The 17,950-nt window shown below is 39.6% G+C and overlaps 1 protein-coding gene across 2 annotated transcripts in view; it reads left to right on the top strand.

Annotated features, from left to right (window-relative positions):
• Window positions 1-13,202, top strand: part of PXDNL (peroxidasin like) — a 379,412-nt gene extending 366,210 nt beyond the window's left edge. For both annotated transcript variants that reach the window (XM_039464797.2, XM_039464800.2), the window contains 3 exons: window positions 4,472-4,601; window positions 11,912-12,025; window positions 12,755-13,202. In XM_039464797.2, the coding sequence (XP_039320731.2) occupies window positions 4,472-4,601; window positions 11,912-12,025; window positions 12,755-12,886 (376 nt within the window). In that variant the 3' untranslated portion in view covers window positions 12,887-13,202. The remainder of the gene's footprint in view (window positions 1-4,471; window positions 4,602-11,911; window positions 12,026-12,754) is intronic.
• Window positions 13,203-17,950: the final 4,748 nt, after the last annotated feature.

The following is a 17,950-nucleotide window of genomic DNA, read 5'->3' as shown; positions in this document are numbered from 1 at the left end:
GGGCACCAGACTCACACACTGGAGGGCAGTTTCCCTTGTTTTATAAGATGGTGATGGGGATAGGGCTTTCTAGTGGCGTCCACAAGCACAGGCCTGTATAACAACACCCATTACTACCTTCTGTCCTTCCTACAGCCACACCCAGGTCCCTCCACAAAGACTCATTTTGCTTGTTTCTGAGATAAAATTAAGTTGTTCTTTTTTTTTTTTTTTTTTTTTTTTTGAGACGGAGTTTCGCTCTTGTTACCCAGGCTGGAGTGCAATGGCGCGAACTCGGCTCACCGCAACCTCCGCCTCCTGGGTTCAGGCAATTCTCCTGCCTCAGCCTCCTGAGTAGCTGGGATTACAGGCACGCACCACCATGCCCAGCTAATTTTTAGTATTTTTAGTAGAGACGGGGTTTCACCATGTTGACCAGGATGGTCTCGATCTCTTGACCTCGTGATCCACCCGCTTCGGCCTCCCAAAGTGCTGGGATTACAGGCTTGAGCCACCGCGCCCGGCCTAAGTTGTTCTTTAAACACTTAATACTCTGGGTGGCCCCACTGAAGCCCTGCCCAAATGTTGCCTCGGCTGAAGATTGGTTAATTTTGTTTTTAGCCCCTGCCAATCTTATCAAACTTGTACTCAAAGGCACACCTTACAATTAGCAGTTCAGTTTGTCATTAATCTGACAATAAAAAGATAAAAAGAGCTCTGATTTGTTTTGGTTTAAAACAACACATGCTTTAGTAATCCTTTATACATTGTTTCTGTTGTGTTTAAATGTACCATAGTTGTTTAGATCAGAGTCGGTCAAATTCCCTCAACCCACACACATGTATAACTGATGTTGTAATTTCACTTTTTGTTTTCTCTGTGTGCCTATTTTTCTCGTCCTTATCCTCTCCTCTCTATCCTTTCTTTTCTCTGTCTTGGTCACAAATTTAAACCTTCCTTTCAATACCCTATTCAAGAGTCTTTTCTTATAAGCAATATGTTGAGTTTTACGTTTTTAGTAAGAATCTGAAATACAGCAACATTCACAGTGTCTTGGGTTTTTGTCTTTCATTTTTTTGCAATAACCTTCCTACCTGGGCTCCTTACCTCTCTTCTCTCCTTCCAATTTGTCTAAAATATAAATCTGATCATTCTTTAAATGACCCACCGCTCTCTATGGGTGGAAAATAGACTGTGTACTCATTAAGAGCAAGGCTCTTTTTCTTTTTTTGAATCCTAATCTGTATCCCAGCTGTGCAGTTCAACAGCTGTGTCTATCGTGGACATGTTCACAGTTTTCCAAGCTGCAGTATTCTCACCGGAAACACAGGCTAGTTAAAGTGTCTCACAGAACTATTGGGCAGTTGAATGACACAAAGTGCACAGTGGCACTTCGACTCCTGCCTGGCACAGAACAGATACTAACTACGTGGGCCTGACATGGGATTCTCTTTATACTGTTTCCCAGACTCATCCCTGCTCTGCTCCCAGGCAGAAGACATCGCCTTCTTATTTATTTATGCATTCATGTTTGTTTGAAACTACAGGGATTTTAGTCTTCATATTATGTACTTTTCAGAGCTTTCTAAATGTTTTTTTCAATCAGAAATCAACAATGCAAAGTAAGTTTTGAGATAAAAGAATCAATTTTCCTGATGAATTTAAGTGGTATTTTTTTTTTTCTGTACTTCTGCTTTAATGACTTTTTCTAAAACAACATGTGCTACTTTGACTATGGAAAAAATCTATTTGTAAATGAAATAATAAAGTAAAAATATTAAGAATTACATTACAGTTTATTCTTATGAATCGAGGTCATCCTCCCCTATTTTTTAATTGAGTACTGATGACTTTTATCCTTTACTGCGTTTTGCAAATCTTCTTAAATAACATATAAGTTTTGAGGGGTAAAAACCTATCTTTGATATATTTTATTTTACTTCATTAATTTATTTTTTTGGGGGGGTAAGAACACTTAACATGAGATCGTACCTCTTAACACATTTGTAAGTGTACAATAGTGTTCTTCACCTGTCCATTGATAGACACTTCGATTGTGTCTATATCATAGCAATTATGAATAATGCTGCAGGTCACATGGGAGTGCAGACATCTCTTTGATATCGTCATTTCAATTGCTTTGGCTATATACCCAGAAGTGGGATTGCTAGATGAAATGGTAGTTCCATGTTGGTTTTTGAGGTGTCTCCATACTGTTTTCCTCAGTGACTACACCACTCCACATTTCCACCAACGTGTAATCCTCACTGACATTTGTTATTTTTCGTTTTTTGGTGATAGTCATCCTAACAGGTGTGAGGTGCTATGTCATTGTAATTCTAGAGGACATCACGCTAAGTGAAATGACCCAGTCACAAAAGAAAGATATCACATGATTCTGTTTACACGAGGTATCTAAAGTAGTTGGACTCAAAGAGGCAGAGAATAGGATGGTGGTTGCCAGGGGCTAGGAGGAGGAAGAAATGGAGAATCGTTGCTTAGTGAGTAAAGAGTTTTTCTTATGCAAGACAAACAAGTTCCAGAGATTCACTGTCCAACCTAGTACCCGTAGTTGATATATGGTACTGTACACTTTCAAAGATGTTGAGAAGATAGCTCTCATATTTAAGTGTCATCGTAAAAACAAATAACCAAAACAAATCACATGCACACATGAAAAAACATAGGGACATTTTTGGAGGTGGTGAATATATGCGTATTTATTACTCTACAGTGTCAGAGGCGTATATGCACATGTCCAAACTCATCAAAATATGGACATTAAGTGTATGTGGTTTTGTACGTATCAGTTGCACATCAGTAAAGCTTAAAATGTAGCGTTGTTGCCTATAAGGACAAGGTTGTCCCTCTTACTTGTCTTCCAAATGCAGATGTTAGATGTCTTGCTTGTTCACCAACTGTTCTGTTCTGAAAGAATGTGAGGCGCCTAATGGCAGCACCCCCACATCCTGCACCCATCTGCCTGAGCGTAATGCCTGACGCGTGGGCCATACCCACACACACTTGTTAAATTGTTCATATCGTGCTACTCCACAACATCTGGGCTCACCATCAGCCGCTTCCCTATGTGCCCACATGTGGTCTTTTGACTCGGTTATATCTTCATACGCTCATTCAGGCTTCTTCAGGATTATATATCTTGGATTAGACACTGAAGATTTACAGGAGAGAGCGTTATGAAAGTAACAGGGTCCAATCATTTGCATTAACGGTGTCCCTAACAACACTTGTACATTTAAACCATTTTAACACAGTGCTGTATAGAACCTGGCATGGCATCAATATTGATTCACAGTGTTCACAGTGTCTCACAGGGCATGCAGTTATCCAGTAACTAAGCCACTGCTGTTGGTAACTTTTGTTATTCTCTCATATTTCTCCTTTTAAATTCCTTGATTGCTGTAAGCTCTATAACATGCCTCTGATTTATACATTGCTTTACAAGCTCATAGAATGTACTGTTTCTGGTAAGCCATTTTCTTAGTAAACAATGGAAGACATACTTCAAATAGAATAAAGTAGAACAATTTTGAAAGTTATAATAGTTTCTTCACAAGGAACAACTTTTTTTTTCACTTTAAGTGCACACTATATCTGGCATTTCTTCCCATGTTATTCCTCCCCACCCTCCCCTCCCTCACCACCCCCACTGTCTTTCCCCTACACCCACAACTGCCCCCAGTGTGTGATGCTCCTCTCCCTGAGTCCATGTGTTCTCATCGTTCAACACCAACTTTTTACATTTGGGAAAAAACCCTGAAAACTTGAAACACAGATATCATGCCTAATAAATCAAATCTATCTAAAAATATTTTAACAATACATCATAATTGTAGATAGAAGGAATTTTCATTTCCATTCCCAAACTGGTTATTCACTTCTGTTTTTTTGAAAACCGCAGCAAACTCTTAAGAAACATATCTTAATTCAACCCAAGGTTTCCTTATATCCTTTCATTATCAACAACAGCAAGCTATTTTTCATCAGGTTTAAAGTCAGATTTTCATCACTTATAATATCCTTACCTTACTTTAGTTCTTGCCATGAATTTATAATAGAGAAAGCAACTTTCCTACCTGGCTACTGCATAACACTTTGTATTAAATTTGTTACTGCTCTTTCACTGTTTAAAGTGCAATGAGGATTTCATTAGCAGAAGACATACTTTAAGATCTAAATAATATATCAAATGTATACGTAATATAACATGACATTCCGTTTATGTCATAAGAAGTACTTTCTTATCATTTTAGATAAATTACGTGAAGTAGATGTGACACTCTGGATTACGATTTCACATGCCATTTAATTTTAATTTCTAATCCCACTCACACTGTTTTCCTTTCATGACCACACAGAACACCAGTCACAATGCCTTGTTCATGTCAAATGACCGAAGATTTGATGATATTTTAAAATTCTCACACAACTTTTACTTTTCAGCATTTTATTTGCTTCTTGTTATAAACAGGCAACAAGATAAAATGTATGTGGGTGAAGATGCTAGAAATGTGGCACTCCCGGCAAAAACAAAGTTCTACCAGGATTTCAGCAAGTTTGCCGCGGAAATTCAGGAAACCATCACAGCACTCAGGGAGCAGGTTTGTCCTTACTCTATGCCTTGGAATAGCTAGACATATCTGTCCAGTAACTGCACAATTACAGCACAGTATCAGAATAATAGGAACCTATACAGGGAGTTGTATTGCTTTTTTTTTTTCTTTCTGTGTTTACTTTTGTTTTTTTAAAGAAACAGTCTTGTTCTGTTGTCCTGGCTGAAGTGCAGTGGCACAATCCCAGCTCACTTGTAGCCTCTGTCTCTTGGGTTCATTGATTCCCGTACCTAAGCGTCCTGAGTAGCTGGGATTACAGGCACCAGTCACTACACTCAGCTAATTTTTGTGTTTTTAGTAGAAACGGGGTTTTGCCATGTTGGCCAGGCTAGTCTCGAACTCCTGGCCTCAAGTGATTCCCTCACCTTGACCTCTCAAAGTTCTGGGATTAAGGATGTGAGCTACTGCGTCAGTAGAAAGTAGTATTGTAATAAGAATTGAGTTACAAAAGGAGGCGTTAAGAAAACTCACACTTCAACAGGCAGAGAGTCTTATCCTCTCTACCTAATGCTCAGGGCTCTGATGGGCATGAATTTGGTCGGCAGTGGCTCCGCTCAGTGCTCCCGAGTGCCTCGCCACCAACTTTCTGGATAACTGTGAGCTTGATGCCTGCTTCATCTCCACCGATGGAGATCATTTTTAACAGTACGACATATACTTTTCATATCAATTTTTCTTGGAGTGGAGTCAAAGAAGCTTCTTCGGAATTACTGTTCGTTCTTTCTGACAAAGTTACAGAAACCAACATTCCCACACCCTGCTATACTTTTACTTATCTTGTCAGTTGTTCTGGTTCATGCCTTATTTCATTTTTTCAAAAACTTGGCGATGAATCAACCAGAAGAAAAAAGAGTTGTAGTAGAAAGAGCAATGTAGACGTTTTTATTAAAAAATATGTCTGATTTCTTTCAAGGCATGGTGCCAAGCTATCTGCTTCTTAGACAGTAATGTCACTGTGAGGTATATGCTTTTCTTCACAGCATCAAAGCCTTGAAAGCAGAAAGTACTATAGGAGGATGGACTGAGCCCGGGGTCTGCCATCAGGAAGTTCTGCCCTCACTATTGGTCTGGCCCAGTCAGTTTATTTAGTCATTCAGAACAAGTACCGTATCCTCATCTGACCTTCAGAGCTATTGTGAGGCTTCATAGAGATTCTAGAACAGAAGAACTTTGCAAACTATAAGCCCCTTAAATATGATTGCTTCAAGCGATCCTCCCAAAGTACTGGACAACTGTCTCAGCCTCCCAGAGTACTGTGATTATAGGCATGAGCCACTGTGCCCAGCCGCTTCTTGATTATAACATAGACAGCTGCAACCCCTGGGTATCACGTGTAAAACAAATATACGATGACTCAGAATGGTGAAGAGCAAGAAAGGAGGCTGACCAGGGACCTTGGGCTCCAGGAGCAATGTGATGCTCTTTTCTCGGCAATTTTTCCTCACGTAGCTCAGACTTGAAGCTGAAGAAGCCAGCAACCTGAGCACTTCAACAGACCCAGAATAAAGGCCCAACAAAACCTAAGTCCCTCCAGACAGCAGGCCAGAAAAGGGGGGGCCCAGCAATACAGGTAACTTCCAGACAGTAACCACGCTACCCCAGCCAAACACCACAGAAGAAACTGTGGCCCCCACCTCCAGCAAGATATCAGCAAAGGCCAAGTGAAGAGGCAGCTTTCATCCTCCCCAGGCTATACTGAGGTACCTAGAACCCCTTGAGGCTGCTGTCCAAGAAAGCCAAGTAGGAAACCAGGGTTTCACCCTGCCAGATAAATGCACTCAAAAGCTTCGGGTTGCGGGGAACCTGGGCTTCCGTCCTCAGCCACCCGGAATGAGGCTCCCCTCCCAATCCAGTGGGTGGTTGCAGAGAATGGCTAGTGGAGGCTGCAGGTGCTCTCCATTTTCCAGGGTGTGACGAGGCTGCCTTGCCCCTCTCTATCCTGAGGTGCCTGGAGGCTGTGTGGGAGGAGTCTCAGAATAGTACACCTCCCACCCAGGAGGGGAAAGAGAAGACCTGACAGGGAGCCAGAGCCCCATCTCCACCCAGCAGTAATAAAGAGAACCCCTTTGTGTGTTCAACAGAGGCCAAGAAGGGAAGCCGGACTTCTGCTCTCACATGGCAGTAACAATGTGGAGGGCAGTGGGACCCCTCTTCCCATGCCAGAGCAGTTTCAGAGGAAAACACCTAAAACAGAAGGCTTCAGTAAGATCCAAAGCCTCCAGACTTCAACAGGAAATTATTCATCATACCAAGTGCCAAGAAGATTCCAATTGGAATGAAAAAAAGACAGTCAACACAGAAGTGATAGAGATGTTGCAGTTATCTGAAAAAGATTTTAAGGCAGTCGTAATAAATGCTTCAATGAGCAATTTCGAACACACTTGGAAACAAATGAAAAATGGATGAAAAATTACATCAGAATAAGACAAGGCCCAGAGAGAAACCAGATGGAAATTTTGGAACTGAAAACTACAAGAACAGAAATAAAAAAGATCAGTAGATGGGCTCAACATGGAATAGAGATCAGAGTGGAAAGAAGCAGTGAACTGGAAGATAGAGGACTAGCAATTATACATTCTTAGCAACAGAGACAGCGTATACAAAAACAAGATGAGCAGAGCCTCAGAGGCCTGTGGGATTATAATCCAACATCCAACATTTATGTCATCCAAGTCTTGGATGGAAAGAAGAGAGAGGGCGAGGGCAGTTCCAAAGAAATGCTCACCAAGGTGCATCATAGTCACACTTCTGAAAACAAAATAAAAAGAAAAACATGTTGCAAGCAGCAAAAGGGAAGCAACACTCTGCCATTTACATGCTGAATGGTGAATGCTTGAATGCTTTCTCCCTAAAATTGCAGGATACTGCAAGTGAGGCAAAGATGTCCATTCTCACAACTCCGTGCAACTTAATGCTGGAAGTTCTTGCCAGTGCAATAAGTCAAGGAAAGGAAAAGGCCTATAGATTGAAAAGGAAGAAATAAAACTATTTTCAGATGATACAGCTACCTGCATAGAAAATCTCAAGGAACCGATGAAAATACCCCTAAAATGAATAAATGAGTTGAGCAAGGTTGTAGGATACAAGGTGAACCCAAGATAAACATATACAAAATCAATGGCGTTTTTATATACTAACAATGAACACGTGGGGTGATAGGAAAAGGAAAGTTACATCCTTTCATTATCAAGGCTTTGTAGTTAAGCCTGGAATAAAACTGCCATGTACTGTATTTCTTCTATTTATGGTACATACAAGATTCTTAAACTATTTATTTCCCTTCTTAGGGTAGGATGTGGTGGTTTATGCCTGTAATCCCAGCACTTTGGGAAGCCAAGACAGGAGGATCACTTGAGCTCGGGAGTTCAAGATCAGCCTGGGCAGCATAGCGAGACCCCATATTTACAAAACAACAGAACTAACAAAAATTAGCTGGAGATGATGACGTGCACCTGTGGTTCCAGCTACTTGGGAGGCTGAAGTGCTGGTATCACTTGAGCCCTGGAGGTTGAGGATACAGTGAGCCATGATCATGCCACTGTACTTCAGCTTGGGTGACAAAATGAGACTGTCTCAAAACAACAAAAAACAAGAACCAAGAACTATTTCCCTTAAATAATTTATTAATTTGTAATTTTATTCAAATTAGAAATAGCTTTACTGTTCTAAGTGCCTGAAGTTCAGAATAGATACACATTTTCCTAGTACTTTTGGAAATAAAAGTTTTCTGTGTGTCCTACTGTCTGCTAGGACATACTCATTAATATCTTCAGAGATTTTTTTTCTGATTTGCATACCTCAAACCCATGAACCCACTTAAGCAATGGATTATTTGGTTTCTATCTGGTCCTTGTGAAGCCCTGTCATTCCAGCCTGCATTGTAGTATTTATCTTATCATTTTCTCCATTCTCACTGCCCAGCTAAAGTCAGGGATCAAGTCTTGTTAGCTTATTAGTGTATGTATATCTGTTGGGTAATGAATGGGTGGATGCCACTGCCCAAGGTAGGCACTGAAGCTAAATTATCTTCTGAGATCCAATCCTACTATCCTACTACAAAGTGGTGAAAAGAATTTACAGAATCAAAATTCTTTCACATCAAGACTTTTTGTTTTCTCAGTGAAGTCTGAGTTCATGTTATTTAAGGATCTTTACAATGTAGTCCTAGCCCATGTTTTAATTGATTTTCCATAAAACCCATTTCTTGTGTGTTATGTGCTACCCCAGCTGAAATGCTGTTCAGCTTCCCCCTCTTTTTTTTTTACTTCATTTATACATTTTCTCTCTAGTTAAAATGTCTTTTCCCTTCCCCCATTCTATAACCTCATGTGCATATACGCTGTCAGATCCAAATACAACCTTTATTCTGCCTAACTCAAGTACTGCTTATTTTGTAAATTCTTCCCTGAGAACTACCTTTCTCGTCCCATATTTCTAAAAATAATTTGTTTTTCCTTGAACTCTCATGTGTGTGCACTCTTATGGCACACATCTGGGCTTGCACCATATTTATTTTTTTGTACAAATTCACTCTTCCCTGCCAGACTGCAGACTCATAAGAATAGAAACCCTAGCTTATTATCATTTGAGTCTCCTTTAGGCCTAGCTAAGACTCTCGCAAAGAGCAGATGCTCAATAACTGTTTAAAAATAAATAATCACTTTTCTGATTCAGCCATCCAGTTTGGTCAGCTGTTTACTCAAAAGTTGTCTTGGGCACAATAATTTTGTCATAGATACCACCTTAGTCAGTGTTTGACATTATGATGCAATCTCCAACCAAATAACAGTGATCAGAAAAACCTGGCAAGAACACTTGTTAATGGATAGATCCAGTATGATTCACATGTATAGTAAAGTCATTTGAAGATATTGGGTCTATAGCTAGTGGTGTTTGCATTAGTTTTCTAGGTATACTCTGTTAAATACCACACATTAGGTGGCTTCAACAAAATAAATTTTATTTTATCACAGTTCTGGAATGTAGAAGTTTGAGATCAAGGTGTTGGCAGGCTTGACTTTGGAGGCCTCTCTTCTCAGCTTGAAGGTGGTTGCCTTCTCCTTGCATCTTGTTATGGTCTTCTCTCTGTGTGTATCCAGGTGCCAGTCTCATTGTTCTATATGTACATCAGTCATACTGGATTAGGACTCATCTTAGAGAGCTCAGTTTACCTTAATTGTCTCTATATGGTCCCTATCTCCAAATATGGCCACATTCTAGGGTAGAGGGTGTGAGGACTCCATCAGATAAATTTTTGGTGGAGGCAAAATTCAACCCATGAAAATGCAGCTATAACTTACACAAGTCATCCAGTATTCTTGGATGTAAACTCTTCTTTTGTAAAAATTGTTATTTCCATTATGCTTAAAAATTTCTTTCAGTTAAAAATGTTTAATTTCTTTATACATTATCGCTCCTTTAGATTGTATTTTCTAGAACAATGTCTTGGTGAGTATCATCTCGTCCTTTATGCGCCTGATGAAAACTGGAACTTCTTTAGAACTATTTTAGACTCTTCTCTTCTCACTCAACCCACATCTATTCAATCTGCTCTAGCTGCTACACAACTCTTCTGAGTCTCACTCCCTCCTTCCTCAGTAAGGCCCATATGGGTCACCTTGCTAGTTTCTCACCAGTGATCCTTCATGTTACCACTGGAGTGATGGTTGTGATTTTATTTCCCATTGCCTGGAGACTGTACTTAATTAATTTATGTAACTTTTAATATCCTAATTTTCTTTGCTGCCCATTCACCCCACCTCAATTCCCATTAACACGTTCTTTGTGGATCTCCCCAGCAATGGAGGGGAGAAAACCTTACATTTCTGGAATAATGATCAGTTTGTGGTGCCCATGCTTTAACACATACGTACATTTTTTTCCACTGGCCTGAAATACCTTTTCCCTGCTTGTTCTCCTGAAAGACATGGTCATCTTTCACAACTCACATGCTTTTTTTCCATATAAGGTATATTAGCCTGCTCAGATACCATTACAGAATACAAGAGAATAGGTAACATAAACAGCTTATTTTTTCACAGTCTGGAGGCTGGAATTTCATGATCAAGGTGTCAGTAGGGACAGTTTCTTTCAAGGGCTCACTTCTTGGCTTCCTGATGGTGACCATCGCTCTGTGTCCTCACAAAGCATTCCCTATGTGAGCATGTCTGGTATCTCTTCCTCTTTTTACAAGGAGGCCAATGCTATTGGGTTAGAGCTCCACTCCCATGACCTCATTTAACCTTCATTACATCCTTAGAGTTCCTATGTCCAAATATAGTCCCACTGGAGATCAGAGCTTCAACTTATGAATTTTGGGGGAACACAGTTCAGTCCATAATACAAGGTCTCCCCTCATTTCCTGAGGCAGAACCGAGTGTGGGTTCCATGTCAGTTCATGCTCACACTGCTGTAAAGAAGTAACTGACACTGGGTAATTTATGAAGAAAATAGTTTTAATTAACTCACAGTTCCATAGCGTTAACAGGAAGTATGACGCGGAGGCCTCATGAAGCTTACAGTCATGGTGGAAGGCAAAGGAGAAGAAGTACCTTCTTCACATGGCAACAGGAGAGAGAGAGAGCAAATGAGGGAGGAAGTGCCACGTACTTCTAAACCATCATGAGAACTCACTATCACGAGAACAGCATGGGGGAAATCTGTCCCCCCAGATTCAGTCATTTCCCACCAGCTCCCTCCCCCAGCATTTGGAATTACAATTCAACATGAGATTGACTGAGGACACACAGCCAGACCATATCAACTTCCCTCCTGTACCCCTTGGGATTCCTAAAGACCCTCATTATCTAATGGCTTACAGCTGTGGTTTAGTGGACTTTCTACCAAATTGTAAAGTCAGAGAGACCCTGGTTTGCTTGCTTTCATCTTTATTTAATAAATATTTGTTAAATAGTTGTTATTTTATAACCACTTGGGGGACAAAAATAAATAAAATACTTTTTAGTTGAATTTACATTTATGTTTATTGAGAAGATTTTCCAAATACGTAATTTCACTCATTTAATTTTCCTTCCTTTAGAAATTAACTGTTTCAGAGTCTAGGTCTGTGTTCAGTATTTTTTCACACCTACAAAACTGTTTATTAGTTTGGACACTGAATGATTCAAGCTCATTAAGTTCCGGGGAAAAATGTTAAAAAATTATGTAGGCTTTGAAGTTTCGTTTGCCTTCTAGGTGTGTGCTTACAGAATAGAACGTTTCATCAGATCACGTTATTGATCGGCTTTGTTGCTCTTCGCTTCGATTCCCAGACTTCTCTCCTTTGCCTCCCCATTCAGATAAACAAGCTGGAGGCACGCCTGAGGCAGGCGGGGTGTACAGATGTCAACGGGGTTCCGAGGAAGGCCGGGGAGCGCTGGACGGAGGAGGACTGCACCCACTGCGTCTGCGAGGTTCGCGCTGCGCGTTTTCGCCTTCGCCTCCCCCGATTTCACTTCTCCCAGCCAGCCAGTTGAAACATACTTGAAAAATTCAAAAGGAGAAAAAAAAAATACTTTATGTCAGTAGATTCTAGGCATATTTTTAAGATCAAGGTACTGGTGTGAAATTTTGAAGCTTTTGATTATTATTGATTTAAAAAGTATAGCCATCGAATGAGCCCTTTCCATGTTCACTGATGGACGGGGGAGCCAAGGCTAGGAAGTTTATGTCAACAAGTAAACTGAGCCCGGCTGGGCCTGAAGTTCTTCTCATTGTTCTCCAGTTCTGCTCACTATAAACACTGCCTAAAGGTACTTGGTCAACTACACAATTCTATGGAAAAATAAAAAAGTGTTGTCATGGTATCCACCAAAATAAATTCAAAAAAGCTCAGTATTCGTTATTTGGTTTGCTTTTTGAAGAGAGCTGATTATTTCCAGCCCTCTAGAAATGAATGAACTTCCTCAGCATATCCTACCATATGGTATGGCAAGGTAGGTAACATTTTATAGGGCAACCTTGCTCTTTGTGCTGCAAATGTGTAGAAAGAAAGAATGAATAGAAATCCCGCAAAAATGATCTCATATCCAGAGCAGTTTTTATTATATTGAGACAGTCAGCTTATTAGATTAGGTATATTATAAGAAACATTTATTTATCTTTAAAAAACATGGAGATGATATGTGCATGTTGCCTTTCAGAGTGGCCAGGTCACCTGTACGGTGGAGACTTGTCCCCCGGCTCCCTGTCTCAGTCCTGAATTGCTGAAAGGAACCTGCTGTCCAGTTTGCAGAGACAGACGAATGCCAGCTGATTCCCCAGAGACACGCTAATAAAACTTTTGTGCTCTTGAGCCCTGAATGGGAAATTTCTCAGGAAGAGACACTTGGGACTTCAGCACTTTTAACTTGTAGTCATGTCGTTGATATGGAAACCACTGAATTAAGCAACTTGGTTCATTTAATCTTAGATATACTGAAGATCTTTTATCTTTTGTCATTTTCTAATATACCTTGAAATAATTCAAAACTAAAGCAATACAGTGCATAAGAAGTGTTTTGTCATCAGAAATATTTCTTACTGTAAGCTCTCCATTTTATATACCACACCTGGAAATAAAAAGAATATCATGTAATATTTACAAAAATATGATTATTGTGGAAAATCTCTGATTTTTGAATTCAGAGAGGTTCTGTAATCTGCAGGAATTTTGAAATAATGAGTTCCGCACTTACCGAAAACATCTGGAAGGGCCTGTGATACATTTGTGATAACATTGTGATGCTGCTCTCCCCACTGACCCCCTTCTCTCAGAATATAACCTAGGCAATTGGCAGATTTTGCTGAGAAGGCATTTATCTTAACCTTCATTAGTCTCAAAGTCCTGGGACATAAAGAAAAAGTGAGTTAAGGAATTTCATTATTTTAGGGAGCTTGTTAGTTCTGCATGTGGCTGAAAAATGCAAACTGTCTGAGAGAGACTTTAAAGCCGAACTGCTCAATATCTGCCTTCCTCTTGTCATTATTACCATTCTCGAGATGTCAAAATTGAAAGCTAGCCAAGCCTGAAATTCAACCTGAGCTTATTATAAGCAGACTTGAAACTGTTTCTGACTCTTACAAAAGGGGTTCCTGTGGGGTTCTTCTAATTTAGGGACTCTCTTCCAGCATTTGACACAGAACCCCATTGACAAGTTTATTTATACTCAGAACTGAGTATTAAGTAATTTAGTCAAGTGATCAGAGCCTTCAAAATCTGATATAAAAATGAGTACTCATATGTGGTGTTGATAGATCTTTTTAAAGGACACTTTGTACTAAGCCCTTCCCCCGCCTTTTTTTTTTTTTTTGAGACAAGGTCTTGCTCTGTCACCCAGGCTGGAATGCAGTGCAATGGTGCCATCACAGCTCACTGCAGCCTCCATCCACTTCCTGGGCTCAAGCAATTGTCTCACTTCAGCCTTTTCAGTAACTGGCACTACAGGTGCATGCCACCATGCCCAACTAATTTTTTTTTTTTTGTAATTTGGTAGAAATAGGGTTTCACTGTGTTTCTCCCAAGCTCATCTCAAACTTCTGGCCTCAATCAGTCCTCCTTCCTCAGCCTCCCAAAGCAACATAAGCCACCATGACAACCAAAACCTTTGAGGAAAGATTTCACGCAGTTTGCCGCCAAGATAGCGCCTCAAAGAGAGAGCGCTACTGTTTTTCAATCACAAAATAAACTTTTAAAAATAGGCATCATTTCCCAGTATTTAGAGTTGTTTTGTAAAATGCTGTATTCGTTTTAGAGAGAATATTCTGGTGGTTTTTTTAATCATGAATGAGGAAAGATGTTTCCAGGGTTTGTAATACATTTCATTGTTTTTAAATGCGTGAGTGATTCCCAAGATCCAAATTAATTTTTACTAGAAAGGTTTCAAAGGATAAATCGTAATATGTCCTAAAAGTTTCATATTTCATGGCCTTTTAAAATCCAAAACAATTTCTAATTGTACTAAGTTTTAAAAGATAAAAGCTGCCGTTTGGCAGGTGGGCGGGTACGGTGGCTCACACCTGTAATCCCAGCACTTCCAGAGGCTGAGGCAGGCAGATCACAAGGTCAAGAGATGGAGACCATCCTGGCCAACATGGGGAAACCCCTTCTCTACTAAAAATACAAAAATTAGCTGGATGTGATGGTGTGCACTTGTAGTCCCGGCTATTTGGAAGGCTGGGGCAGGAGAATCGCTTGAACACAGGAGCAGAGGTGGTGGTGAGTGGAGATCACTCCATTGCCCTCCAGCCTGAACAAGATTGAAACTGTCTCAAAAAAATTTAAAGTAGTTTGTTCCAAGAATCAGACTTCTCCCTAGTCCCTTGGAGTACATACCTCTTTTTATGGAATGTACTATCTTCTCATTTCCTTCATGTGAAAATCCCTCACTTGGTTTCTGTAAAACTCTAACATTTATAAATTCTTTAAATTTTCTTTTGCTGTCTCTTCCATTCTTCTTAAAAACAGTTTATATTTGCATAGGTTAACTAAAATCATTTCTCCTGACAAATATATATCCAATATAGTAGGCTATGGAAAAGATACCAATTATATTTTTATTCAAAAAATTCCCATGGTTTCAGTGAGTTTTCTGCAATCTTAAAGAGAACATTTTATAAATAATATATTCATTTATTTAATCACCTCCTATTTCTATGTAACGAAGGCCACAATAGAGTATTTTGGTCTTCTAAGCCGATTTTATTGGACTAAATGGATGTTAAATTTATCAATTAGACATCTAAAATATGTATCTCCTGAAAGTGTTTATAAACTAACTTTCTTCAGTGTAGACGAAAGATTCATGTGTTCTTCTTGTCACTGCTGGAGATTCCTGTGTGAGCAAAGGGAAGAAATCAGTATGAAATACGAGCTGGAGTCTTTTTGTATCACGATGCGGGAATGGCTCTTTTACACAATTACCTTTAGGCAATCAGATAGACTTTTTTCTTTCTTCCTTTCCCTTTTGCTTTAAAACTAAAATATGTGTGCCCTGTGAGATCCAGGAATGGTAAAGAATCTTGAGAAGAAGCCATTTACTGAAGAGCAGTTGGAAGCCATGTGTCATTACGTTAACAGCTAGGAAATTACCCGAGCCCGCACACCACACTGGCATCAGGGCTGCCGATGGCATTCCGAAATGGAGTGGCTTGGCTTCCAAAAACCTGAGCTGACCTTTAAATATGAAGTCATGCTGACTCGAAGCCCCAGGCAGTGTTCCAAGTAGCAAGATGCTCTATGGGTACCAGCCACAGTGGTAGTTTCAAAAACAACTGTAATTTTGGGAGGTCACCGGCGACACTGTTGCCATCTTCAAATATTTTTTTTTGCAAAAGAAATGACACTAAGATAAACTAGACCAAAAAAAAAAAAAAAAAAAAAAAAGGAAAGAAAGAAAAGACCTCTGTTACTGTCATTTAAATAGTATAATCATGAAACTACAAAAGCAGAAAAGTGCTGTCTTGTTGATGTTGAACTACAATGAAGTTACAGTTTTAAGTTTCCAACAACTGGGATTAGGGATCAATGTGAGCTTGTTTCTTTTGGATAGCATCAACAAACCACTAGGTTCAACACTGCCCCACAAAACACACATGCAAATCTCAGACGTACAACAAACATACTGGCACAAAATCCCCAATTACCTGTGGAGTAGAAAAGCTAGGACAGATAATGGGTATGTCTAGGAGTATCACGGAGCTCAGGGGGCTGCACTGCCCCTTTTCCAGAGTAGAGATTTGGCATAGACACTGGGCTTGGCGTGCCTCACTGCGCACTGAGACTCCAACGGAAATTCAGTCTGTAGTTGAGGTTAGTTATCCACAAACATTAAAAATAGAAGCAAGCCAGGGGAATCAATATTCAGTAACTAAGAAGCAATAAATCAGAATGAAAATTTGTAGGGAAAAACATATATTATATGTGATGACAGGTGTTTCGAAAAAAATCCGGCATTGACTTGTTAAGCCTTTATAGCAGCTATTTTCATCCTCAAAGCACATTTTTAATATTGTTTTGTGCAAGGAAAGTTGAGACAGATGTTACACTATCCCGGCTGGAGAGTAAAAACAGCATCTACTTTATAATAATATCGTTTAAAGTTCATATCACTTTGTTGCATAACATCAAAAACAAAATAGGTTCAAGATTTCCTATAATAGCAAAGAAAACAAAAATAGAACAGTTGTTTAGCTGTAATATTAAGCAGCACTAGTATACAATATACACTTGGTAGTCATAAATTTTGCAAAAATGTACTTCTTCCTGCTTAGGGAGCTGACTCAGAGAAATACATTAACTTTAAAGTTAGTCTAAAAATTTGATCAGAGGACAGAAATTGCTGGGCATGGTGGCTCATGCCTGTAATCCCAGCACTTTGGGAGGCTGAGACAGATGGATTATCTGAGGTCAGGAGTTTGAGACCAGCCTGGCCAACATGGTAAAAACCTGTCTCTACTAAAAATACAACAAATTAGCTGGGCATGGTGACACACACACATAATCCCAGCTACTCAGAAGGCCAAGGCAGGAGAATCCTCTAAACCCGAGAGGTAGGGGTCACAGTGAGCCAAGACAGGGCCACTGCACTACAATCTGGGTGATAGAGTGAGACCCCGTCTCAAAAAAAAAAAAAAAAAAAAAGAAAAAAGAAAAAATTTTCAGTTTGTGTTTTAAAAAACAAGCACACAAAACAAGATCTCACTATACTTTGTCTACGGGATACTCACTTTAGGTACAAAAATACATGTAAGTTTCAAGTAAAAAGATGGAAAAGATATATAAATGTGTTCTCTGGTTCTTGTAGGAAACCAGGAACCAAAAGAGAGCTCTGGTGAATATAAATAACATCAGATGAAATCACTATTAAAAGAAGTTTCTAGACATAAGAGGAATATTTTATTATAAAAGTTTCTACCCACTGGGAATTAGAAGGATGTATGCACCTAAAAACAAAGCCCTAAACTTCATGAGGAAACCAGACATAATTGAGGAAGAAATACACAATTTGGCAATAATCAAATATTTCAATACTTCACTTTTAATAATGGATAGAAACAACAAGGCAAAATATCAACAAAGGTCTGTAAAACTTAACGAAATTCTATACAGCAACTAGAACAGACGTTCATAGTACACTCCATTCAACAAGAGCATAATACATCTTATTTTAAAGCACACATGGAACATTCTCCAGTACAGACCATGTGCTCAGCAATAAAACAAGCCTCGCTGGAGCAGGGTGTCTCTAATCCAGAGACTGAAGGGGAAGGATCCCTGGAGCCCAGGAGCAGGAGACCAGCCTGGGAAACATAGTCAGATTTCATCTCTAAAAAGTAAAATAACATTAAAAAAGTTAAAA

The sequence above is a fragment of the Saimiri boliviensis genome, chromosome 15 (genome assembly GCF_048565385.1).
Source record: "Saimiri boliviensis isolate mSaiBol1 chromosome 15, mSaiBol1.pri, whole genome shotgun sequence".
Lineage (NCBI taxonomy): Eukaryota > Metazoa > Chordata > Mammalia > Primates > Cebidae > Saimiri > Saimiri boliviensis.
This window is presented reverse-complemented; position numbering and strand designations above follow the sequence as displayed.